General features: G+C 42.8%; 1 protein-coding gene across 2 annotated transcripts; it reads right to left on the reverse strand.

Annotated features, from left to right (window-relative positions):
- Positions 1-1,321: 1,321 nt before the first annotated feature.
- On the reverse strand, positions 1,322-24,073 carry LOC142104608 (fatty acyl-CoA hydrolase precursor, medium chain-like). 2 transcript variants are annotated; one of them, XM_075189383.1, is made up of 13 exons: positions 23,948-24,072; positions 18,730-18,934; positions 18,488-18,626; positions 17,624-17,757; positions 14,615-14,768; positions 14,075-14,188; positions 13,466-13,561; positions 12,721-12,861; positions 11,555-11,632; positions 6,366-6,513; positions 5,017-5,166; positions 3,039-3,111; positions 1,322-2,037 (listed from the first exon to the last, which is right to left on the reverse strand). In XM_075189383.1, exons 1-13 carry the CDS (start codon positions 24,006-24,008, stop codon positions 1,851-1,853), a joined length of 1,680 nt encoding a protein of 559 aa, XP_075045484.1. In that variant the 5' UTR covers positions 24,009-24,072; the 3' UTR covers positions 1,322-1,850. The 2 variants fall into 2 exon arrangements, with proteins under 2 accessions (XP_075045484.1, XP_075045485.1); XM_075189384.1 differs by lacking the exon at positions 5,017-5,166 and having other exon boundaries at positions 23,948-24,073.
- Positions 24,074-26,664: the final 2,591 nt, after the last annotated feature.

A 26,664-nucleotide genomic window follows, 5' to 3' on the forward strand; every position in this document is an offset into this window, starting at 1 on the left:
TTAGCAATCAGCAAAGTTGTAGTGGCAAGATTATAAGTACTGGAATAATGAGAACACACACACACATACACACACTGCAATTAGGATTAAGATCGAGATAATGCAGCCAACATGGGAATGGTCTGAGATACGTACACAATTAACAAGATATTCATAAGATATTGTACTATTAAAGTTAATTTATCGTTTACCAATAATCATAGTCTATGCGATTTGTGTGGTTCTAACTCACAAAGCAATTTATTAGCAAAAGCAAAAGCCTAACAATTAAATACATAAGTACATCCGATACATACGCCGCGCTGTGCTGGATCCAGCTTACAGTCATTCAATCCTGAAGTCTGTGGTCAAAGAGACTGTAAGCTGATTCCAGAGAGCAATATATATATATATATATATATATATATATACATTTGGTGTTACAGTAAATACAATACAGATGACTTGGCATGTTTCTATAGCTTCATGCTCCAGGACAGTCCAGTATAGTGTAGTTCATAGGTCAGTTCAAACGACGCCCTCCAAGGGTGGGGGTCAGCTCTCCAATCAGATGCATACTAATCTTTCCACCGAAAGCTAGTTCAAACTGGTCTATTTACATTATACACATAATATCATCCTGATCATTAATTCCCTATATTCCATAACTAGCATACACAAGGTGCAATCTTATAGGTGATGGAACAGTATCCCTAAGGATAAATAGGGGATTAGAATGACACCAAACATGATATGTTTCATGTAACCTGAACCTTAGATCTCACTAAAGTGCATATAACATTATAATATCTAACTATAAACTCAATAACATCTGTTCATAAACGACTGTGTGTGTGCTATTTATCGTGTGATTGCGTCACGACACATGGCGTATTGATTGCAATCGCACAGTAAAACAATATCAATATACTTTCTTTCATCCAATTATTCGACTTTGACAGTACCTGCACACCGGTCATCTCTATGTACATTGAAATTATTACATTATTGTACAAGTAAAGATTCTGTTTCATACATCTATATCTGCATTGTGATTATAAATGTATATGTATTGATACAGGAGTTATATATAGAAATCTGTGAGATACAGTAAATTAGGTTTAAAGGACTGAGGTAAGAGTGACATAATAGGGATGTGTAAGTGCGTATGGTAATGTAACGAGTGTATCCAGGAGCAGAATAAGATAGATAGTGTGCACTATTATGTAGTACAATAAGGGTTCTTTTATAGTATACAAAAACAGATACTTTAAAAACAGATTGTATATACAGGCATTAAATGCATCTTGATTTATGTATAACAAAAACCATGCAAAACCAATTAAATCCATATTTGTTTATTAATGATTATACTGTTAAGAGTTGTTCATTTAGTTCCTAAATTTTTTATTGCTTGTATGTGTTCTGATGTGACCTTTTAGTGTACAGACGCTTGTGCGGATACTGTAATCTGTTCTCTGCCTATATTCAGTAACACACATTTAGGCAGATCGTACTTAAACCAATATTCAATATGAAAATGCTGGAGTTTCGTGCTATTTTTTAAAACGCAGCTTGTGTGCAGGTTCAAATCCAGCAATTTGAACTGAAATAAGAGTGAAAACAACATTTAAATTTTTTCCTTTTAATGAATGACTTATTTGATCATTTTTCACAGTATCAAAACCAAAGATAAGACTGTCAGTCAGATGTAATATTTATCAGGGTTAGTAAGATGTAATTCTGTTACTTGCTTACAGCTCCTTGAACATCCGTGCTGTTAGGAGTATGTTAAGGTGATGGGCTGGTCCGTCTCAATCTTTTTATAAGACGTTCTGTAAGCCTCTACTTCTGGGATGATCTGGGGACATTTACAGCTCAGAACGGGTTTCCCTTTCCTTCAGCAGCTCCTGCATTTTCTCAGGAAGAATTGTCGTCCAGAATTTAAATTTTTCGGCTTTCAGTCCTTCTGCAGGAACCTGCTCCAAATTAATTTTCAGATAACCTTCGTCTTGGTCGTATTGGGGCCATTTGACAAGCCCTGGCCCATTGGGATTACTGAAAAAGATAAAGCCAGAGATTGTTCAAAAGAGAAAAAAAAAAAAAAAAAGTGTCAGAAGAGAAGAGTCTCTACAGACTGGTGTCCAAGGGAAGAAGTGACTTGCACATAAGGGAGGGAGTAAAGAAGTAGGGCTAGAAGTTGTGATTACACAATCTTGTGCAGTTTTTATGGGACCACCACATTAGTTAGTAACAAGGCTATTATTATAGGATCGCAGCAGATATCGGAGAAATCTTCTTTGGTCCCAGCCTCATCGTTCACAAATCCAGTACTCAGATGTCTATGATTATGCGCCATTTATACGACGATGGCGTTAGCTGTTCTATCCTACGAGGAGAGCATCGCAGGAGAGTGATCCCTCCCCAGCAGGCTTCCTGCTCCCCAATCCCATAATTCTGCACAGACCATTAGAACCTGTAAGTAAACTGATTGCGATCACTTACTACAAACTATTCGCCGGGTCAGGCTCCTAATGGTTAATGTTAATAAATAGACATGTTATATCATTTCTTATTACTGCGATAACAAATGATAACCAACGCAAGGAAAATACATTTGGTCATAAATAGACCCCTAAGTCTCCCATAAATATGAGTCTCCTGAGCACTACGCCTCCTACACCTCAATGAACATAAAAAAGTGTCAAAGGGCGATATGGATTCTGTTGGTTCAGAGCAGACATGGGATAGAAAACACATCTATCCGATGGCTCCAGATCGACCTGTAACCTCTGGACAGTTATATTTGCTGTTTAGAAGACATCTCACCCCTTTTATATTAGTATCTGATACTAGCGCACATCCTATGACAACTGAGCCACTGGATTTAGATAAGGAGAAGAGTGAATGTAGACGGGGCCTTGGTAGTACAAGGGCTCTGGATATTCAGTCACAAAACTGTGGTCTCTGATCTTTTACCCAGTATTGGGGCTCAGACAAGTGACCCCACAGGGCGTAGATACCATGTCAGGACCAGGGGAGATCAGCAGATATCTTACCCAGTGCGGGCAAAGTTGGCCCAATATCTCATGACTTTCTTACTCAGAACCTTTTCTTCTTCCTCAGCGGCACCTACAGAGATACAATAAAGGTGTTAGTAAGACCACAAAACAACATGCAAAACAGTACCCTTCTATGTGTGTACGACAGACAATAGGTGGGTGCACTCGGGTGTTTCTCAGGTGTGAGAGAAGGCAGGAAGATAAAACGATCTATTTAATATGAGCTGTCAGACAGCGCACAGCAGCAACATGTTCCTCCTGGGTGTAACCCATAAACCTTGTCACAGTGATTTGGAGGAATGGGACGCTACGTACCGATACCTGATGAAGGCACATTGTTGCTCTTTGCACCGTCTTATGTAATAAGCCCCATAGAGGATTATAATATAAATAAAAATAATCTCCTTCATCAACTTTGGTAGTTGTGCTGACGTCAGAACTGGGATGGTGCCAATTTCCTGCCACATTAAGTTCCATTAATATTCCCCAAACTCATGGTCTGCATTAAATCAAGGATAATATTATTCTGCCATCTGAAATCTGTGACGTCACCGTCACTGGTCCCCTCCACTGTTCCCAGCGACTGAGGCCCAGAGACAGCTGGTTTCTCCACCTCTGTTTACTCATCACGTCTGTTGCATTATGATACCTCCTTCCCTTTACTACCTTGTCTGGTCTGGTTTTATGACCAGACGTTACTGATCTCCATGACTTTATTACTGGCAGAGTCTATCCTACTTCCTGCCTAGACACCATATTATGCCGGACTTGTGCCACGCATTCCTAGAACACGCCTGTTGAAGAATCTTCTCCTATGATATGATACTTAAGCCATTTCATGCATTGTTCAAAGTATCTCCCCTCCTCCCAGCCACATGGCAACATTAGCTATTTTGCATGTGTTTGTAAAACCCCACACACAACTCAGGTTTCAAAGCTGTTATCTGAAACTGACCATAGACAAATGCGGGTGTTGGGACACTGGGAGGGTCACTTGCTTTTTACTGTTGGACACATACACAGTGGGGAGAACCGACAGGGGTGATGACATCATCACCCCTGGACACAAGAAGCTCCAAGTGTGTGGTGAATCACCACACACACGCTGCTGCTGGGCAGGCTGGGAGTTTCCAGGTCTGGACTATAAAAGTCCAGACCCGGGACTCCCCCTCTCTCTTGCTGCCTGCTGCCCCTGGACAACGAGCTTTACACTGCACTGCACTACAGGAAAGGGTTAATAGGAACACTATACTAATAGGGACACACTACACTACAGAAAATAGATATACATTATACTACAGAAAACCTACACTAATCTACAAGAAAGTATTCAATGCTACAGAAACGTTCCCTACACTGTGGATGAAGAATTGGATCCAGGATACGAGAACTTGATCAGTATCATTAATATATATCCATAAAGCTATATGTGTATTTATAATGTGGATTTAACTATTTATATACATATAACTGTTTAGCTATTGTCTGATATCTGCGATAATTGAATCAATATTATAAATACTGATTCTTTTCAAGGATACATATGTAAAGCTAGGATAGTGTAAGTAATAACGGTGGTGAACCTAGGGTTAATTGTATATTGATATACTATATTATGTTGAACCTCGTTATGATATATGTGTGAACTCTGAATACAAGCCTTTCTGTGTTAACAGTAAAATACTTTGATTTAAATACATACATATGTTGTGAGTATTGGTTATTTATAACGAAAATATACTGTGAAGTACTGCTGAGATACAGTAGTTATTAGATAAATAATTCTGTGAAGCTTAAGTGTTATTTAGTGTGGTCAAAACACTGAGTAAGGCAACATTGTGAAAGGAAAAGTGAGAGTTTTATATCGAGTGCATCTGAGAACAGAATAAGAGGACAGTGTGCGCATGTGAGGTGCAACCACAGGTCCTTTCACAACGCCCATTTCAGGGCTCCTCTCAGCCTTTAGGGAAATTACCTGCGAACATTACACCGCCTTTCAGAAATGGTCCTCCTATCACAAAGAACAACTCATCTCCATGGTCGGCCTTCACAAACGCTGGCTTAGAATCCTTAAACAAAGATGGACAGCGCTGGAACTCATAGAAGTAGACTGGGTGACCGGCATCTGATGGGCAGGAGGAGAATTGTAGCGACAGAGTCACAATATGAAGAATCAAAGAGGCATAAAACATAAAGCTGTGCATTCAATAAATGAGGAGGAATACCCTAACTCATAACCTTGCCCCCTCTTCAGCTGGGTCAGGGGGTTGGGCACGTCACAATGGGGGCATTGCCACATCGCTAGGGGTGTGTGGCCCCATCCCTGGGTGTGTGGCCCCATCCCTGGGGGCGTACCTACCAGGCTGCTTCATACTCTCATGCCCTCCCCTCCAAACACCAGTCACTGAACGGCACCCATTCACTGCTGCTCTGACATGCAGATAATACCTCCCAAATTTCCCACCCACGGGACAAAGCTGTCCCGATCAGGATGGCAGGACAGAACCCTCAAATCAGGACTGTACAGCCTAAATCGGGATAGTTGGGAAGTATGGAATAGAAATTTTGGATTAAAGTGGACTTGTCACCAGGTCCTACCATGTTATATTTTTGCTCTGCACAATATGTATTAAGTCAAAAACATGGTTTCCCTAGAACACTGCTTGCACGGACTGAGCATTGTATTCTGTGCACTATACTCTCTCGCGGCCAGGCTTCTTCCAGCGCACACAGGAGAGCAATGTGGTGTAGAGCTAGCTAAGGACAAACATACTACAGTATTAAAGTTAGACTTGGAAGCTGAGCTGGGCTGTTAGAGTAGACAGCGCACTTCCGGGCCGGCTTCCTCTATAGCTCACAGCTCTCCTGCATCCTGGAGGAAACCTGCATGGGAAAGAGAATGGCGCATAAACGGATATCTCCCAAGTGAACATAGCGCTAGGGAGAACCTAGTTCTTCTGCTAACAAAAGAATCACAGGACCTTGTAACAGGTCCCTTATAACTTGTCTAACGGAATGTATTTCCTAATCTCCATATTATATAATGTTATTTCACAATCATTTCCTCTTCCATTTCGTATGGCTGGTTTAGTTAGCAGCACACTGCATCGGACTCCAAATTATTATATTAGGAAATGATGCTGTCTAATGAGGAGAAAGAACACACATACACTAATATATATATATATATATATATATATATATATATATATATATATATATATACATACACACACTTTCATAATGAATGAAACGTTCCATAAATAAGGATAAGCTGCTATAGATCCACATTAAGCTGTACTAAGCTCTGGCCCAGTCTCCTACCTCGGTGATATTTAGCCGTCTTCAGGGCCGGTAATGCAAAAATTAAGTCTCCGACCAGATCCACAAAGAGGCTGCGGATTTCAGCAGGATCAGTCGCATCGCCCAGATATTCCTCCAGCAGCAGAGATGAAGCGCTGGACAGTGAACCCTGAAATATTTTCAGAATGTCAGATGCGACCTCAGGTTCTGCAAGATCCAGAACATGGGACACAAACAGCAACAGGAACTGCCTGAGACAAACGGGATGAAACGAGATTGTGACACTTATTTCATGTGAGGAAACAAAGGGAGACAATCCCAGCTCTGCAATCTATACAGAATGAAGCTGTTTTATGCTCGTTCCTAATGTATTTAATTCGTGAATTAACAAAAATGACAACACAGGCTTATGTTACATGTATCATTCTCCTGTAAAAGAACTACAGACAGTAAGTATTAGAAGAACTTTGTGTGCAGATGAAAGGCTTACCTGAGTGTGTGATCTATGGACGAGTAGTGTGCAGTAACTGGTGTATATATATATATATATATATATATATATATATATATATATATATATATATATATATATATATAGCACATACAGGTTGTCTCACATTCACAAAACAGAGCAAAAAAGATAAATAAAACAGATTATATGTTCTAGTAAGATTGGATATATGAAAACTGCTAAAGGGCATGTGTTTGGTTGTGTACTGGCAGGACCAAGATTATAAATATACCTGTAAGTGCCCGGGTGTGGTAGGATTAATAAGCTGTCACAACGCCGACAGACTTTACAGCGACATTAAAATACAGATGAGTATAACAGAGACAAGCACACCATGTAGACTTATCTAATAGACAGCCTTTATAATATAATCCAGGTGGTGGGTCCGGCCATTGCCTATTTAAAAAATGCCATTATCACTATTACAAGCGTCGTATCTTAAGCTGGGTACACACTACACTGTTTTCGTCCAATAATTGGCTCAAACAGCCGACATACGACCGCTCGTTCAAAAGTCGGGTCAGTGTGTGCAGTGACATGATGGTCGAAAGTCTGCCCAAATGGACGATTGTCGCCTCATTTGGTTGGTTGTACCGTTTAATATTTTCGTTCCAATCTCGTTTCCGCTGTGTAATGTGTATAAACTTCCGACCGATCCACAACAGTGAGTACGAAATTACAGTCACTGCTCACGACAACATGGCTATAAAAAGTCGCTAACGGGACATCGCTCTTCCCTTTCTCTTCCTAAACAGGGCTAGTGTGTATACAGTCCATGGACCGAGCGATCGGACCATCGGTCGCATGTAAAATCGCTCGGCATAAAAAGTTGGTCAAAATTTCTGTAGTGTGTACCCAGCTTTAGATGTGCCGGGCATTAAGCGTTTGGTAAATAGTCACTGTCGGTTAGATGGCAGGTGTAGATTTTGTGTTGTGTATTAGATAAGTCTACATTGTGTGCTTGTCTTTATTATACTCATCTGTATTTTAACATCACTGTAAGGTCTGTCGTCATTGTGACAGGAAAATTAAAATGACATTGTATCCCTAATTTCTGTGCTTGAGCATAGAAGGATAAGGAGTTCCATCCACATTTGGTGTAATAGAGAATGTACTGTAACTTTGCTACATTTCGTAAGCGGTCTATAAACTGAAGGACACATAAACCACTATATACACTACTTATATCACTGTATGCTTTATGTGTATTTATTTCCTGGATAAAACTCTACCGAAAACAACTTATTATTTCAGCCACAAGACACCCGAACAGGCTGTACTTTTCCTACCATTAGCGCCTGATCATTGTTGAGCTTATGCTATTTTACTGGTAGGTCTAGTGCTCCATTAATGTACCTAGTATCCTGTGTTTTATTGACCTTGCTAAGAAGTATGCAGTCCTGTATTCCTGCCATTCTGTTATTAGTATATAATCCTGAGTTCCTGACACCCTGATACCAGTGTACAATCCTGAGTTCCTGACACCCTGATTGTCACAGGCACTAGGAGTCTTTACCCAGGGATCACCAGGTGATGGACTTACCAGAGCAGTATAGATGGTAATATGGTACTCTGGTAGCGGGGTGATCACGGAACAGGAGACAGCAGATGGTAGAGAATGCTCGTGGAAAGTCTATGACTAGCAGCACTGGTAATATATAGGTAGTAGTACACGAGGAACTGAATGGACAAAGGAAACGTGAGGGTAGTCAGTGGTCTGCGGTAGCAAGTTGTACCACTGCTATAGTGAGGAGGAATGTCCAGAAGCAACGAGGAGGTGATGAGAGTCAGCGGTCTGCGATTAGCAAGTTGTACCGCTGTCTAGGTGAAGGAATGGAATCCAGGTGGAGGTATCCGGGAAGTCAGTGGTCTGCGTTAGCAAGTTGTACCACTGCTATGTGAAAGGATACTGGAAACTGGTGACTCAGGAAACAGGGAACAGTGGTCTGCCTCTAGCAAGTTGTACCACTGAATATATATGTGAGGAGGAGCACGGGGAGAGAAATGCAATACAGAGTATACACGGGCACACTGAACTTGATCCCACGATGATATGCACAATATAGTAATGACTGAACAGCACTGCACAATAATACAAAGTCACAGGAACTATCCGTGCAAAAGGTAACACAGTCAAATGATAGCAATAGTCCCAGTGGATAGTAAACTCCAGAGGAGAACAACTCAGTCCAGCAAGATATGCAATACACCAGCACAGTCAATGAGAAGTATGCATACCGTGGTTCAGGAGAGCAGGCTGTCAGAGAGAGGTGCAGAGATACCTAAACGGCTGGAGGCCGGCAGGATACGAAGTCCCAGGAGGGTGGAAGCGGTAATCAAGTAGGTGCAGCGCACAGGTAGGTAGACCAGCAAGGATATAAACAATACTCAGGAAGCAGTAGTATATAGAACTGGACACCTGGAGAACCCTGAAGAGTAGAGATGGTCTAGACGAGATGAAAGCAGCGAGGCGTTGATCCGATGCAGACTGGCGAGTTGACACAGGCAGGAACACTGTAGAAGCACGGAGAGCGGATCAGCTGGCTGCAGACACGAGTAGAACTGAAAGGTAGCGGCAAGCAGGACACTGCAGGTACACGGAGGTAGCGGATAGAAATCAGCAGGTGCAGTCACGATGAAACACGGGAGAGTTGAGATGAGCTGGAAACTGTTGAGCACGGAGGCAGCGGATAGGAATCAGCAGGTGCAGTCACGATGAAACACGGGAGAGTTGAGATGAGCTGGAAACTGTTGAGCACGGAGGCAGCGGATAGGAATCAGCTGGTGCAGTCTCGATGAAACACAGGAGAGTTGAAGTGAGTTGATAACTGTAGTGCACAGAGGCAGCGGATAGGAATCAGTTAATACAGTCACGATGAAACACAAGAGAGTTGAAGTAGTCTGGAAACCACAGGAGAGTTGAAGTGAGTTGATAACTGTAGTGCACGGAGGCAGCGGATAGGAATCAGCTAATACAGTCACGATGAAACACAGGAGAGTTGAAGTGGTCTGGAAACCACAGGAGAGTTGAAGTGGTCTGGAAACCACAGGAATCAGCTGGGCTGAATACATGAGCAAACACAGGAACACCTTCAGAGGCTCATGGGGAATGAGACTCCAAGATCAGGCCACGAGGTATGGAACTCAGGTGCTTTAAATAGGGAGTGTTGCCTGATCAGCCAATAAACTAAAAGGAACAGGTACTGAAGGTTTGAAAGGGCTGCGCATGCGCAGACCCTCAGGATGGTGGACGGCCACGGTTCCTAAACACACGGGAAGAAGCACTCACAGTCTGGTGAGTGACACTGATACCAGTGTACAATCCTGAGTTCTTATCACTCTGCTCCCTGAGATTCCAACACCTGCTCTGTGTGTTCTATCCAGAGTTCCCGACGCTCTGCTACCAGTTTGCAATCCTGATATATCTCTCCGGCCTGAGGACTCCCAAACCATTGTCAGTTTTTGTCTGGTTTCAAGTGTACTAATAAGTTTTGCACTTTCACAGATCTCTGCCTCCACTTGTGATATAATATAGTAAATTCGAAATGCATGAAAGGTTTACACGAGCATTTCGCTATGATTTATATTATGGTAACAGTAAGTGCACGCTCTGTTAATACAAGACAGTATTGAATTCTGCTCTGAGCTTCTTTGAGACTCATTTACAAACTGGAAGCAAAGCACATAGACAGTACATAGTTCTATTACAGTGTTGGCTAACCTGGAACACACCAGGTATTGTGAAACTACAAGTCCCAGCATACCCTTACAGAAATAAGCTGGTATATATTGGCAAAGCATGCTGGGACTTGTAGTTTCACAACACCTGGAGTGTCACAGGTTAGTCAACACTGTCCTATTCTAATTTTTATACACAACACTTTGCAGACTTGCCAAAGATGATTGAGATGCACATGCCGGCAGCAATAAATAGGACACTTCAATCCTGCGTTCTCTCACTTTAGGGCCTACAACTTAATTACAGCTTTACATCTCATTTCTAAAATACTGCTCATTGGAGCCTCATTAATGTCTAAAGTCAGGAGACTAAGAGGACACTGGGACTGTGCAATATCCATCAATGATCTGCTTCCGCCATCACAAGGAACAAAATGATGCTTCACGTGTGGGAGCTGCCATCTCAGATGTAATATCAATAGGAACATGATGACGCAAGAGAGGAAACGGTGTTTCCTAGCACCTCCGCATTATGTGGTCTCACAATAGGTTAGAAGCAGGAATGGTTAAATAAATATGCAATAAAGATAAAATTCATTCTTCACCATGGTCGTCTCTCGTCACTGTTCTGACAAAACCTCACTCTGCAGTTTTAGACACAGTGAGATGAGGGGAGCAGGTACGAGACCGAGGAGAGAAGGGATGTAAGGAAAGCTAAGTCTCCTAACACATTGTTTCCTCCTGCAGTATAATATTTATATAATATGACAGTGACAAACTACCAAAATATTACACAAGGGGGGGGTGCAATTAGCTGTGATATTCCTCACAACATCGCGGATGTGTATTTTTATCCTATATTACGGTAGAAATCTTTGCTCATTTCTCCTCGCGCCTCTATGGAGCGAGAGGAAAAGGGAGACAAGATTTCTGTCAAAATCTCCGCCACAAAGTGTTTTCAGAAATAGTCGTGAGACTTCGCGGCTGATTGAATTCCCCCCATAGACTGTACAGATCTTACCAGCATGGGGAAGGTTTTTAGCATTTCATGGGCAGCTTCTCTATCCATTCCATCTCTAACTCCGGTAATATTCATGGCCTGCCAACAAAACACACATTAATTAACACAGATATAACATCCCCGTGTCACAGATTCCTATTATCACAATCCTTCCAGAATTTCCCCTCACGTACACATTGTGCTCACTGACATAACTGAATCTGTATGGTCACTAGGATCCTCGGGCTTTGCTAGGTTGGTGCAGGTTCTAAGGTAGAGCCAACGAGGCTACACATTTAGTCATATTATTATTACCATTTATTTATATAGCACCACTAATTCCGAAGCGCTGTACAGAGAACTCACATCAGTCCCTGCCCCATTGGGACTTACAGTCTAAATTCCCTAACACACACAGACAGACTAGGGTCAGTTTGTTAGCATCCAATTTACCTACCAGTATGTTTTTGGCGTGTGAGAGGAAACCGGAGCACCCGGAGGAAACCCACGCAAACACGGCGAGAACATACAAACTCCTCACAGATAAGGCCATGGTCGGGAATTGAACTCATGACCCCAGTGCTGTGAGGCAGAGGTGCTAACCACTGAGCCACCGTGCTGCCCTACTGGTAATGCACGTTCATGTAAGGTGGCATAGGGAAAAAGTGAAATAGGGCAATAGTTAGCAGGAGAGGTGGGGTCAAGATTGTTTTTTTTTAGGATGGGAGAGATAAGAGCGTGTTTATATGAGGAGGGGGAGGTGGTTGGTGCAGGTTGTAAGGTAGAGCCAACGAGGCTACACACTTAGTCACAAGGGCTGTATGCTTATTTGTAACCATATTAACTATTGTATGCAAGACAATGTAACTACTGGTAATGCACGTAAGGTGGCACACAGACAATTCTACATCCACTAGATGAACATGTGTCCAGTCATCCATACGTCCCTACTTCCCTTCTGATATAGGACTGATGCCATCATGGAATCACTTGTCACATTGTTGTGTTGAGTGTCTGTGACCCAGTATCCTGCCTATACCTTCTGGTTACTGAGCCTCGTGTTTATGGCGCTCTACAAACACACACAAATGTAAGAAGTAATGACAATAACATTTTCTAACCAATTACGTTCCAAATTCTGAAAAACACATTATTATTATTATTATTATATGTAAGTAATATTGTACCATTGGAATCATCCAACCGAATTCCTGTTCCGTTACACCAGTCATAAATGGGACACTATTAACCTCCTTATCAACCAAAATCTGTTCGGCAGATTTCGGAAAAAAAGCCCCATCGATACTTCCAGGCACAGTAAAGAATTTCTGTAGAGATAGATAATGGTCATGTCAGAAATACAGGTGAACCCCAACTACAGAGCCCCCCAAAAACTTGTACAGATTCTCAATGACGGGAAACGTAACACGATTTTACAGTATTCATCTTGGTCTAGGTACCCCTGACCCCCCCTCTGTTCCCTCATCTTGCCCCCGCTGGAGGAGAAATATGAGACCATGTAATCAAACTGATTAATTTCTCTTCAGTAATGTTGCATCATAAATGAAACCTTGAATTGCTGTCTCTATAGCAGAGAATCTATTGATATAAATCCAATGTAAACAGTCACAATAATACATATAAAATGCATGTATGTAGTCTCCCAATAGCCTCACTTACAGGAAGTCTGGTGTGCACAGGAAAAGTGCTTCCCCTGTAGTCATGTCGCAGATTATCTAAATTAATGTTTGCATACAATATATATTTATGAATGTTAACAGTCACTGTTTTATATATAGCAACCAGTAATATACATTTAATGCATCTTTAAGTGAAAGTTGAGATTCTTCTGGATGATAATAATTGATACAACATTCTCTATCTGCCCAGTGTGATATTATGATATTGGACAATATGATTACATTACAGTACCAGGCTAGAACTTATAGAGATGATCTCTTCTTCAGATTTTGTCTTGAAACAATCCACTATTGTATTCTGGTCACAGCCAGTCACGTTTGCAATTATCTGCAAGAGTAACATTTAATTTGGTTACAAGAAGAACTGCAATGATTCTAAACAATTACTAGTTGACAGCATTTTGTTGCGGTCCATATGATTAGCATCTTAACACAGTTTTGAAGGATGGGAATAGAGCAACCTATAGATGAGCAGATCACAATATTTACAGCAGTATAAGAGCATTAAAGGACCCAAGTGTGCAGACCTTGTAGGACACAATGAAGTGTCCACTCATGATTATATAAGTGAGGGCTGCATGTGACATGATGTGAGGATGGGAATTGAAGCAGCAGGAAGCCACAGACTGAGAGTTATAATGTGGAAAGAGCAGGGACCCCAGATTAGTAGTTTATCTTTCCCCAGGAATAGATGGATCTTTGTGCAAATAGTACAGGAAGGATGTTGATGTATCAGCCACCAGGTATTGGTATTGGCTGGCGTAAGAAAGCCGTTATTGGCACAGTAGTTGGCGCTATAAACACAGACGAGGTAATTCCATTAGAAGGAAAATATACTTACATTTCTGATAAAAATAACTTCCTCGAGAGACTTGGCCATCAAACCTGGCATGATGGCTACACCGCTCTCCGCAATGGCTCTGTGGAATAAGCCTTTGGCTAAGGGAGATAGCACCTAAACATGTGAAAAACACAGAGGGGGGAGAAGAGATGAGAGCTTAACAATCATGTTTCTAGAATCAGGATAAAAGGATATTATTATATCAGTAGGTTTGTCAGAGCACTATACACTCATCAGTCACTTCCTGGGTGAGCTCTTTACATGGAGAGACAACCTGCACGTAACGTCTGGTATTCTGAACTTACAAAGATACCTGTGCTGTCTAGTAGTAAATAGGATTTCTGTAAAATAGAGCGATATTTTCAGTTATGCTCAGTCCTAGAGGTTCTTCTCTCATCTTTAGATTTCTGTCTGTCTGTCTGTCGGTATGTACTAAATAAACAGACCACACTCACCAGACTTCATTGCTAGAATATGCAACTACTAAGCTACATGAGAATCTCTCTATATAACCAAGTTATTTTAGTAAATAGAACATACCAAGGCAGAGACACTGATTCCCCCAGCAGACTCCCCAAATATAGTGACGGAGTTGTGGTCACCTCCAAAATCGGCAATGTTATTCTGAACCCACCGGAGTGCCTCCACCTGATCCAAGAATCCATAGTTTCCAGGCGCCCGTTCATCACCGGAGCTGGGACAGAGAATCACAGGAAGTTTATATCAGGTGGTACCAACTGTCTGATCTCTGTGGCTAGCAGGAAATAGCCACAAAAACACCCACAAACACTACACTTGGGGGGGGGGGGGGGGGAATTATGAAATATTTTACTATTTATTAGTGTAAACCCATAGGCAAACCAATGTGGTTATTAAATATGTACCAGAAAGTGAATTCAAAGGCAAAATCTCCTTTCACCAGATTTCACCCACCTTCTCCACCACTCACCTACCTCATAGTTGCCAACTCCCGGAAACTTGTTTCCGGGAGAGGGGGCGAGACTGGAGGGCGGGAGGGGGCGGGACGAGGCCAATCGCGTGATTTTGGCCCTGCCCCCCCCCCCCCCCCCGCGAAAACATAATTTGCGTTGCGGGGGGCGGGGCCAAAATGGCACGTTTCGCCTCGTCCCGCTCCCTCCCGCCCTCTAAAATGGCGTGATTCACGAGAATCGCGTCATTGACACGATTCTCTGTGAAATCCGGGTTGCGGGAGAAATGCCATCTCCCGCAGGAGCCCAGGAGACTGACCCGAATTTCGGGATTCTCCCGGACTTTCCGGGAGAGTTGGCAAGTATGACCTACCTAACCCTCAGCGCTTCTTCTCCTGTTATTGAGGGCCAGGAGTTCACATTTTTCATCTTCCTCCTCAATCTGTCCCCTCAAACCCATTCACTGTCAAATTATACCCCGATTTCCAAAAATTGCCAGCACGTAAGTCACCTCTTCAGCATGTCCCTCTCTACTGACACTTTCCCTTCCATATTCAAAAAGTACGTTCATCTCTCCTGTACTCAAAATCCATCTCTTGGCCCGACCTCTTTCTCCAGCTTCAGCCGTTTGTCTCCTCACTTTTGCTTCCAACTACTTAAGAGTCTTGTGTACAACACCTGACCCACTTTGTCTCCACCACCCTCACCCTCTTCAGTCCTCTACACTAGGACACGGCTCTCACTAAATGACCAACAATCTACTCAGCTTAGTCAACGGACAGTTACTCCCTACTCATCCTCCTCGACTTTCCTGCTGCTTTCCATACAGTCCACACCTTTCCCTCCCTTGGACCTGATAGCATTGTTCTCTCCTGGTTCATCTCTCACTCTGTAAACAGTCTATCAGTGTCTCTACTTCTGACACCATCCTCTGCACTCCCTTTATTTGTTGGGGTCTCTCGAGGCTCTGTTCTCAGCCATCTGCTGTCCTCTCTTTATACCTCTTCTCTCAGCCACAACTACCACCTCTATGGCGATAGAAAACCAAATGTACCTGACCTCCCCTGACCTCTCGCCTTCTCTTTTATCCTGGGTGTGTTCAAGCGCATCTCCATCATCTCCACTTAAATGTCTTAACACTACTTAAAGCTCAACCTCACCTTGAGAACCCTCATCAACACGTCCACTTTATATATCACTGTCCTCGACACCAGATACTCGCCATCCTCTTAGATCTCCTTCGGACCTGCGCCACCTCTCACTCCCACATCCAAGATTTCTCCCGTGCTGCTCCCCACTTATAGAACTCCCTACCCAGGGCCGGATTTCCCGCTAGGCAACCTAGGCAACTGCCTAGGGCCTAGCGGTCCCCAGAGGGCCCAGTCAGGACTGGCGGTGAGCGGGGTAGGCAAGGCGGAGAAGTGCTCCCCTCCGCCTGCCATCCCTCTCTGTCCGCCGACATAGTAAAAGAGACTGCGGACGGAAACAGACTTTAAAATAAAAAAAAAAAACAGTCACGTGATCGCATGATAGGTCCCGGCAGTCTCTCCTCCTCATTCAGGGGAAACAGAGAGGAGGAGAGACTGCTGGGACCTGTCATGCGATCACGTGACTGTTTTTTTTTTTTATTTTAAAGTCTGTTTCCGGCCACTGTGTGAGGACTAACCGAGGAGCTGCGTGGTGGAGAAAAAAGAAGACAGGAAGACAAGAAGACAGAAAAGTGGAATACAAAAGAGAAAAAGACAGGTAAGTTAAACGGAGCCACATAGTGTGAGGTGATAATGAAGGGGCACAGAGGTGACACAGTGAAGGGACACAGAGGTGACACAGTGAAGGGGCACAGAGGTGACACAGTGAAGGGGCACAGAGGTGACACAGTGAAGGGACACAGAGGTGACACAGTGAAGGGACACAGAGGTGACACAGTGAAGGGGCACAGAGGTGACACAGTGAAGGGACACAGAGGTGACACAGTGAAGGGGCACAGAGGTGACACAGTGATGGGGCACAGAGTTGACACAGTGAGAGGGCACAGAGGTGACAGTGAGAGGGCACAAAGGTGATATTTTGAAGGGACAAAAGTGGCAATAAATGGGCATAGTGCTTTCACTTCTACTTAACTATAGGGGTATATGGTAGGCTGCAAAAATATAGTGCTATGGATTGTTTCAGGGAGGGGGCCCAAAAACAGTATCCTGCCTAGGGCCCTATGAGGTCTAAATCCGGCTCTGTCCCTACCCCACCTGACCAGACTCTCCCCCAACTGTCAATCTTTCAAGCACTCTCTCATAATCCCCCTCTTCACTATAGGCTCTCCCACCCCCGTATCATACTACCGCCTCTGCATGTTCTGCCAGCTCCAGTCTCATGTCCACTCCAAGTACCACTATCTCTTAATGTCTCAGCATCGCCCTCTCCCTGTAGACTGTAAGCTCTCACAGACAGGGCCCTATTTATCCTCTGTCTCACGTCTGCACCTGTTCTGGTTTTATGTATATATGTTGATTGATTAATAATTCTGACTGTACAGCGCTGCAGAATTTTATGGTGCCTAACAAACAATGATGAATTACTGTGTACATTTGTGCAATTTGCATGTTACATGCAAAATGTGAGTTACCTGAGAAAGCCCAAGAGCCCCAGTCGATACTGGATAGAGACAATGATAACGTTTTCATAGGCGCTCAATGCAGAGCCCTCAAACATCATAGCCCCTCCCATCGAAAGACCACCTCCATGTATAAATACCATCACCTTGACAGAAGCAAGAAATGTAACGTTACATTAGTGATATACAAAGATCTGCACGTTTCTGTCTGTCTGTCTACAAATTCCCACCTGCCCAATACGGGAGGGCAAGAAACCATCTGACATATGTGCTTCTCTGTACACAGTAAATACACCCAGGAAGTTTCCCCAACATTGGCAGCACCCATAGGAATGTCCAGAACAATTGTTAATATCACAGAAACAGCTGATGCCCTCTTTCTCCAAGAACATGGTATATAAGAGGAGTATTTGGAGCAATAGGCCGGGCTCCAGATTTTACTCAGATTATTTTACAGGCCATAATTGCGTTGCTGGGTCTGTGTGTGACACTTGCTTTATACAATAAGGTAGATTGGCTTCTGGCATTTTACCAAATTGCCGTTCATAATATTAGATATATTTGTGGCTCATATCTGACATACTCAGAGATGGGGGCACATTTCCAGCCCTGTAATGGTGATTAATAATATAAAGTGATTATCCTCAAGATTTATATATAATGTATATGGAAAAATATATATAGTAACTGGATACAAATAGAGATACTTATGTACATAAAGTAAAAGCCAAAATCAATATTTACTAAAAAAACACCAAAAAAAGCTATACAATTTTATTATGATAAAAGCACTAAAAAAAATAAATATATATTTTAAATAATACAGAAAGCATTAATAATACATTGCAATATCTTAGGTTAGAGTGCCATATTTACAGGTAATTTCACATTGTCCTCTCGGTCTGCTGGGGTAAAGATATTCAGGTACAGACAGTCCTCGGACACGGGGGGTATTGTGAAGTTGGCCTTAACCATATCTTGTAGTTGTTTCATCACCTCTATACTCTGCAGACACCTGTAGACAGGATGATGAGAGTTTATGTATAAGACAAATAAAACAAACCTGAGGCCAGATCAGCATCTGCTGAACTTCATCCATTCCCCTCCTGTGTACTTACATGGGGGGATTGTCAGTGGCCTCTCTCACAGAGCTCCATGGCTGGGGGGGTTCTGGACTTGCAAATCTTAATGGACCAACTGGAGGCTTTGCAAAGGGAACACCATAGAAAGCGTGTACAGTTCTGTCCGTCTCCTTCGCTGATAGCGTCTTCCCTCGGAGAGTTCCGTACTGTGTCTCCAACAGGGGCCTGTCCTCCTCCTGTCCTGAAATCACATCAGCAATAATAGTGCGTGGACTGCTAAGTCCAAATATTGCACAGAAAAACAGCTGCTCCAATGCTGGATGTATTAATACAGCTATTCTAGGCAACTCCCACGTTTCAGGATAAGTGGCCCCACCAGCGTTGTACCTCATCTTCTCTATGCACAATCATCCTCGCCCACATTTCAAGTGCAAACACCTTGTCAGTTGCTAAGGCTGCGCTGTTTGCTAGTCACATTCCTCCTTTTGTCATTATAGAGGGGAGACTGGGCAAAGAGCTAGTGGGGCCCAGTCCATGTACACTGCAGGGGCCCCTGTCCAGTGTCAACTTCAGTTCTGCTAGTTTAGGGGGGGGATGGGCGGTGGTAATGAAGCATTACATTTTGGGTAGAAAAATCCATTACACTTACACTGTTCCATGTCCAGAGGACATGTCACATGACCAGTACAGAATTCAAGTTACTACCAAGGACACACTGCTACTGAACAAGGGGCGGAACTATGGAGGGTGCAGGGCCTGGGAAGCTAGAGGGCATTGCTGGTCCCCTGCCAAACATGTATCTATTGGGTGCAGCCAGCCTCGGACTGGCCTGCCGGCCAGCCGGGCTATACACCGGTAGGCCAGGGCGCGATTAAGCCCCGCCCCCTCCGCTGTTGGGGCGGAGCTTACCGGAGGTCAGCTATCATCGTGGGGGGCATAGGGGGCATGTGCTTTGGGCCCCCCTCTCTCCGAGGCTCCCCCCGCTGCCCGCATCAGATGATCTCCTCAGTAGTACAGCAGCTGCGGTGCTGCTGTACTACTGTCAAAAATGTCTGAATTGGAGCTTCTGCGCATGTGCAGCAGAAGCAGATTCAGGAAGCAACAACAAGTGAGCAGGTGAGTGTCAGTTTCACTGGACACATATTTATACAGTTAAAAACAAATCAATCACATATAAATAAATATCAAGAAGGCCCTTCACAGCATAGCATGTTTATTGCTTGATTAAATATGTTACCTATAGCAGTGAGAATATATATATTTTCTTGCTGCTATAGGTGGCTACATTTGACATATTTAATCAAGCAGTCAAGTAATAATCATGATATGAAGGGTCTTCTTAAATATGTATATACATGTTTATTTTTGTTATCAGCTATATCTCAATAAATATACACTGAACATTGATATTAATGTTTCATTAGTAAAGTAATGACATAAGCCAGCCACTTATATTAAAGCTTGAATGAGAATTTAGTGTATGTATATATATATATATATATATATATATATATATACACATACATACATATATATATATATATATATATATATATATATATATATATATATATATATATATATATATATAAAGTGTGTGTGTAATCTAATTAAAAGATTTAATATAAGTGGCAGGCTTCAACAATTGCTTTACTATTGATTAATAAAATAGAGGATCCTCTAACATAGTCGCTGCATTATATAAGGGTATACAAACATAGCTACACACATACAGACATATATAGTCAAAATTGGTGTTATGTTATCAATGTTTATTTTTTTTATGTTAGTTTTAATGTGCGGTATCATTGCTAGTTTTAGTGTGCAGTATCATTGCTAGTTTTAGTGTGCGGTATCAGTTGTATTTTTAATGTGCGGTATCATTGCTGGTTTTAATGTGTGGTGTCAATGCCCATTTTAATGTGGGGTTTTGATGATTGTTTTAATGTAAAGTATTTTAGTTTGTGGAAGTAATGACTTTTCTTGTGCAGACAAGCTAGGTGAGCCCTCTGGGAGAGCTGTAAATGTCGTACTAGCGGGCTACAGGTGTCGTAATGCAGGATGTGTCAATGTTTACAGCATTATACCCAATGAAGACGCTCTTAATTTTAGATTATCAGGGGCCCCCTCCCAAAGCCTTAATCCAGCTCTGGGCGGCGGGGCCATTTCCGTCACAAACTCACTACCGCACAGGTGTAGAGAGCCATGTCTGAGCTCTCTGCATCTGTGCAGTAGTGTGTTTTTCACTTCAGCAGGGGAGGAGTGTGCCATCTTCCTGGTATCACGGCCGCCCAGAGGAGCAGGATGCTGGAGTTTTCCACACAGGTAGGTGAGTGCCATCCCAAGCCAGCCAGCCTGTCATTTTTTTTTTCACCAGAAAGGAGCAGAGAAGCCCTGAGGGAAATGGGGGAATGGAATCAATACACATACTGCAGACCCCATCTAAATGGCACCTTATTATGAATATATATATATATATTTACCAGGTGTCCTTGTTCTTTACGTTGTGAGTTGCCCTCCATGGGCTGACCACACCCCCTTGACTGGCCACACCCACTCTTACAGTAGACCACACCCCAATGTAGTGGGCCCCTATCACTACATTCCCCGGTGGGCCCTTCATGCCCCAGTCCGACACTGGGTGCAGCAATGCACTGTCCCACCCCTGCTGCTGAGCCAGATGACCCACACAGGATATACACAGACCTTGCAGCACTGCCAGCCCCATTGTGCCAGGTTTACTGAATGTGATAACACTGCACCTTTTTAAATTTTACAAAATCCTCTACAAATATAGAGTGGTGAAGCCCAGATAATAAGAGTAGATGGTAATAGATGCATCTGAAATGCAGAAAAAGTGGAATTGCACTTGGCAAATACATAAAAATAGAGACATTTCCAGCAACAAATACCAGGGACAAACCTAGAGAACCTGGGACTGTTCATGGAAATTAAGGACAGTTATCAGCATTATACACTAACTAGCAGCATAAGGTATAGGCCATAATACCAGGGAAAGCTTTGTATGTATAGAGCTTGCACTCCTTCCAGAACACAATACTCTACCCTTGTGTTATACAGCAATCTTGTAGGACTGGGTTCTCAGCTCCAGGAGGGAGGTGGGGGGGGATACCCGGCTGCCAGTGTGGGAGAGGGACACAGTAATAAGTTGATGTCTGGGGACAATAAGACTTCACATTGTGGTGGGAAGCTGGATATTCTATATCTGTGTAGCTATAGGGACATGTATGCAAATTGTACAGCAGAGGAAGGATCGGACATCAGTATTTGCTGCTCTGTCACACCGTACATCACTGCCTGCATTCATCCTATGCTACGTTACAACCAAAGCACCACGTTTAGTCACATTCAGCGTAGTCTGTTCCATGGACCACAATAAGTCATCTTCTCAGAACTTATAGTGTCATTTATTGGCACCATCATTAATATTGATGAACATATTTGTATTACTGCGCTGTATAATATACTATATAAATGATAAATATGTCCACCATGCTCACTCACTTCTCTGCAGCAGGCTGCCATGTTTGGAGGGAGGGGCTGCTCTACCTGAGCAGAGTTTGAGTGACAGCCTGTCACACTTGCTGTGTGGATTCACACACAGGGGACGACCAGTGAACTAATAGTAACACAAAGAACTTCAGTCTCAGTGGTTTTACCTGCAGAAGATATGGGAGGAGCTTCAGCTGTCTGTAATTGGGAGTGGTGGGTTATTAATTTGTAACAGAGCGGCAGTGATCTACCTCCATGGTTCATATATGAACATTTCCATGTTGTGGTTTAGTGGTCATTTAAATACTCAATAAATGTTCATTTATTAAGCCCAAGGAATGTGGAAACTGAGAAGTCATAGTATTTGCAGCAGACAGAGAGCTGCACTGTGTAGTTGGTAAACATTGTTGGGGCAAATATTTCAAACCTGTTCCTGTAAATCAGAAAGAGCTGGTAACTATGTACAGTATAACCTGTGTTACAGGTCAGTGGCCTCTATAGTGACATAAATAGGAGGATGCCGCTAAGGTCATGGATCAGTGCAGCAGAATCTGTCTCTTCTGTGTTAGTTGAAGCATCATCTTTTGTGACTAATTTGCACCATTTTCATGTAAAAAAAACCTATTACTTCACCTACAGGTTGCAGCAACAATAGAGCAGGTTATGTAACTTCTACAGTATCTTGGAAACATTTGAATTAATGCAATTTATTGATAAGCAATCTGCATCTAAATAGGAGAGAGAAATATATATTCACAATGTAACCAGTGTTAGATTACCTAATCCCTTCTGTTACTGCCTAGACCCCGAGATTCTCTCACACACTGATACATTAGTAGCTGCGCAGACCCCGCGATTCTTACACACACTGATACATTAGTAGCTGCACAGACCCCGAGATTCTCACACACTGATACATTAGTAGCTGCAAAGACCCCGAGATTCTCACACACTGATACATTAGTAGCTGCACAGACCCCGAGATTCTCACACACTGATACATTAGTAGCTGCACAGACCCCGAGATTCTCACACACTGATACATTAGTAGCTGCACAGACCCCGAGATTCTCACACACTGATACATTAGTAGCTGCATAGACCCCGAGATTCTCACACACTGATACATTAGTAGCTCTATAGACCCTGAGATTCTCACACACTGATACATTAGTAGCTGCACAGACCCCGAGATTCTCACACACACTGATACATTAGTAGCTGCACAGACCCCGAGATTCTCACACACACTGATACATTAGTAGCTGCACAGACCCCGAGATTCTCACACACTGATACATTAGTAGCTGCATAGACCCCGAGATTCTCACACACTGATACATTAGTAGCTCTATAGACCCTGAGATTCTCACACACTGATACATTAGTAACTGCATAGAGCCCGAGATTCTCACACACTGATACATTAGTAGCTGCACAGACCCCGAGATTCTCACACACTGATACATTAGTAGCTGCATAGACCCCGAGATTCTCACACACTGATACATTAGTAGCTGCATAGACCCCGAGATTCTCACACACTGATACATTAGTAGCTCTATAGACCCTGAGATTCTCACACACTGATACATTAGTAGCTGCACAGACCCTGAGATTCTCACACAAACTGATACATTGTAGAACAGACAATCAGCCTTATGCCTATCCTAAGTACAATGTAACTGCCGCCTGTGTGGCCCTTCAGTTAGAGCCATGATAGTCATGTGATGTTTCTTACCTGTTACCAGAGCCCCCAGTGTGAGGGTGAACAGTATAATCCCTCTCATCATTGTCCCCATTATTCAGGAATGAGCAGTGCTTGCAGCCCAGGAAGAAGATCTCTGGAACTATGAATGAGAGAATTGCTGTGGGCTGGAATTTAAACCTCTGGGCAGAACTGTAACATGACTTGTGATTGGCTGCTGAAGATGTCAGTCACTGGCTGATGGTAAACATTGTTGGGGCAAACATTTCAAACCTGTTCCTATAAATCAGAAAGAGCTGGTAACTATATACAGTATAACCTGTGTTACAGGTCAGTGGCCTCTATAGTGATATAAATAGGAGGATGCCGCTAAGATCATGGATCAGTGCAGCAGAATCTGTCTCTTCTGTGTTAGTTGAAGCATCATCTTTTGTGACTAATTTGCACCATTTTCATGTAAAAAAAAACTATTTCTTCACCTACAGGTTGCAGCAACAATAGAGCAGGTTATGTAACTTCTACAGTATCTTGGAAACATTTGAATTAATGCAATTTATTGATAAGCAATCTGCATCTAAATAGGAGAGAGAAATATATATTCACAATGTAACTAGTGTTAGATTACCTAATCCCTTCTGTTACTACCTAGACCCCGAGATTCTCTCACACACTGATCCATTAGTAGCTGCACAGACCCCGAGATTCTCACACACTGATACATTAGTAGCTCTATAGACCCCGAGATTCTCACACACTGATACATTAGTAGCTGCACAGACCCCGAGATTCTCACACACTGATACATTAGTAGCTGCATAGACCCCGAGATTCTCACACACTGATACATTAGTAGCTGCATAGACCCCGAGATTCTCACACACTGATACATTAGTAGCTGCACAGACCCTGAGATTCTCACACACTGATACATTAGTAGCTCTATAGACCCTGAGATTCTCACGCACTGATACATTAGTAACTGCATAGACCCCGAGATTCTCACACACTGATACATTAGTAGCTCTATAGACCCTGAGATTCTCACACACTGACACATTAGTAGCTGCACAGACCCTGAGATTCTCACACAAACTGATACATTGTAGAACAGACAATCAGCCTTATGCCTATCCTAAGTACAATGTAACTGCCGCCTGTGTGGCCCTTCAGTTAGAGCCATGATAGTCATGTGATGTTTCTTACCTGTTACCAGAGCCCCCAGTGTGAGGGTGAACAGTATAATCCCTCTCATCATTGTCCCCATTATTCAGGAATGATCAGTGCTTGCAGCCCAGGAAGAAGATCTCTGGAACTATGAATGAGAGAATTGCTGTGGGCTGGAATTTAAACCTCTGGGCAGAACTGTAACATGACTTGTGATTGGCTGCTGAAGATGTCAGTCACTGGCTGATAAACTGCAAGTTTTCATGTCTATGTCAGGACATGTAGAAGCTCCAGATTTCATCACCTGTATCACATTGTATCAGGATGTAGCCAAACATAAATGTAGCCAAGAAGATCTGCATTGTGTCCAGTCATATTCTGGCGGGTGCATGAAATATATGTCTCATTTCCTAGGGCACTTTGCTGCTGACAAGGGGTAAACATTACTCATAGACTGAGCTTCTCAGAGCATAGAGCTCTGAATGACTTTGTTGTAGGGATATAGAATTGTCACTGACTCCATAGGAAAGCAGTGATGGTGGCACCTGTGTGACGTGGGCATAGGGCAATGCCAGGCTGGCTCTTTACAATTCTGAGACTCTCTGACCAGCCGACCGCAGCTTCAAAAGTGCTGAAATGATCTGTCATTATATGACAGAGAATGGGGAACGCTGCTCCCGGCTACAGCACTAGTTTACTATCAATCAATGCTTGGAGAAGCCCTTTAATATATTTATGTTATCACCATAGAGCAGCAGAGACATTAATAACAGCTTATTGTGAATCATCTTATTATCAACTGAATAAAATGAGTTACAAATGTGTAAATTCCCTGTTAGTAGGACGCACCTGTTCACAGCCTGGAATCCAGCCCTGGGGAAAATGGATGCATGGAACAGCCTGGGGCCCGAGCTAAAGCAATCGCCAGCATGGAAGGGCAGCTTCACATCTAGCGATAACCCGACTAGTATGGGGAGCCTATTTATCAAATATCATGGCAGTATTTGTACCACTTCAGTGCCTGTTGTGTTAATGAGGAGGAGACCACTGAAAAAATAACTTATTGATTAAATTATTTTTTTTCAGCCAGGTCTCTTAAGTTTTTCAGGCTTTTGCATCACTGTCTCAGAAAATATTTATAAGTTATATATTAGGGTTATAAGATACACGCAAATCTAGATACAGACGCATTTTGGTGCACATGCTCAGTACGGTATTTGTACACCCAATTCTAATGGGTGGAGTTATTATTGGGAGATAATTCAATTTATCAAGGAGTTAAAGCTGGCAAAGCATTTCACTGGGTTACAAGTACCGCCGCAGTTACGCATGCGCAGAGGCAGAAGACTGGCTTGACAAGATTTTAATGGTAAATAGCTGCGATTATAGATGTTAACAGGGTTCTCAAAGTGAAGTTGTAACCGATTCAGAAACCTTTTCAGGGGAATTCAGGTCTTAGAAGTGATTCTGTAGCATCAAATTTCTTCTTCTAAAGCATTTCCCCACATCCCCTGCAGGGAGGTCACGGGGGGCTATATTTACCTTATGGACATAGACATTCATTTATGTTCACTGTATTTTCTGTA

The sequence above is a fragment of the Mixophyes fleayi genome, chromosome 10 (genome assembly GCF_038048845.1).
Source record: "Mixophyes fleayi isolate aMixFle1 chromosome 10, aMixFle1.hap1, whole genome shotgun sequence".
In the NCBI taxonomy this organism is placed as follows: domain Eukaryota; kingdom Metazoa; phylum Chordata; class Amphibia; order Anura; family Limnodynastidae; genus Mixophyes; species Mixophyes fleayi.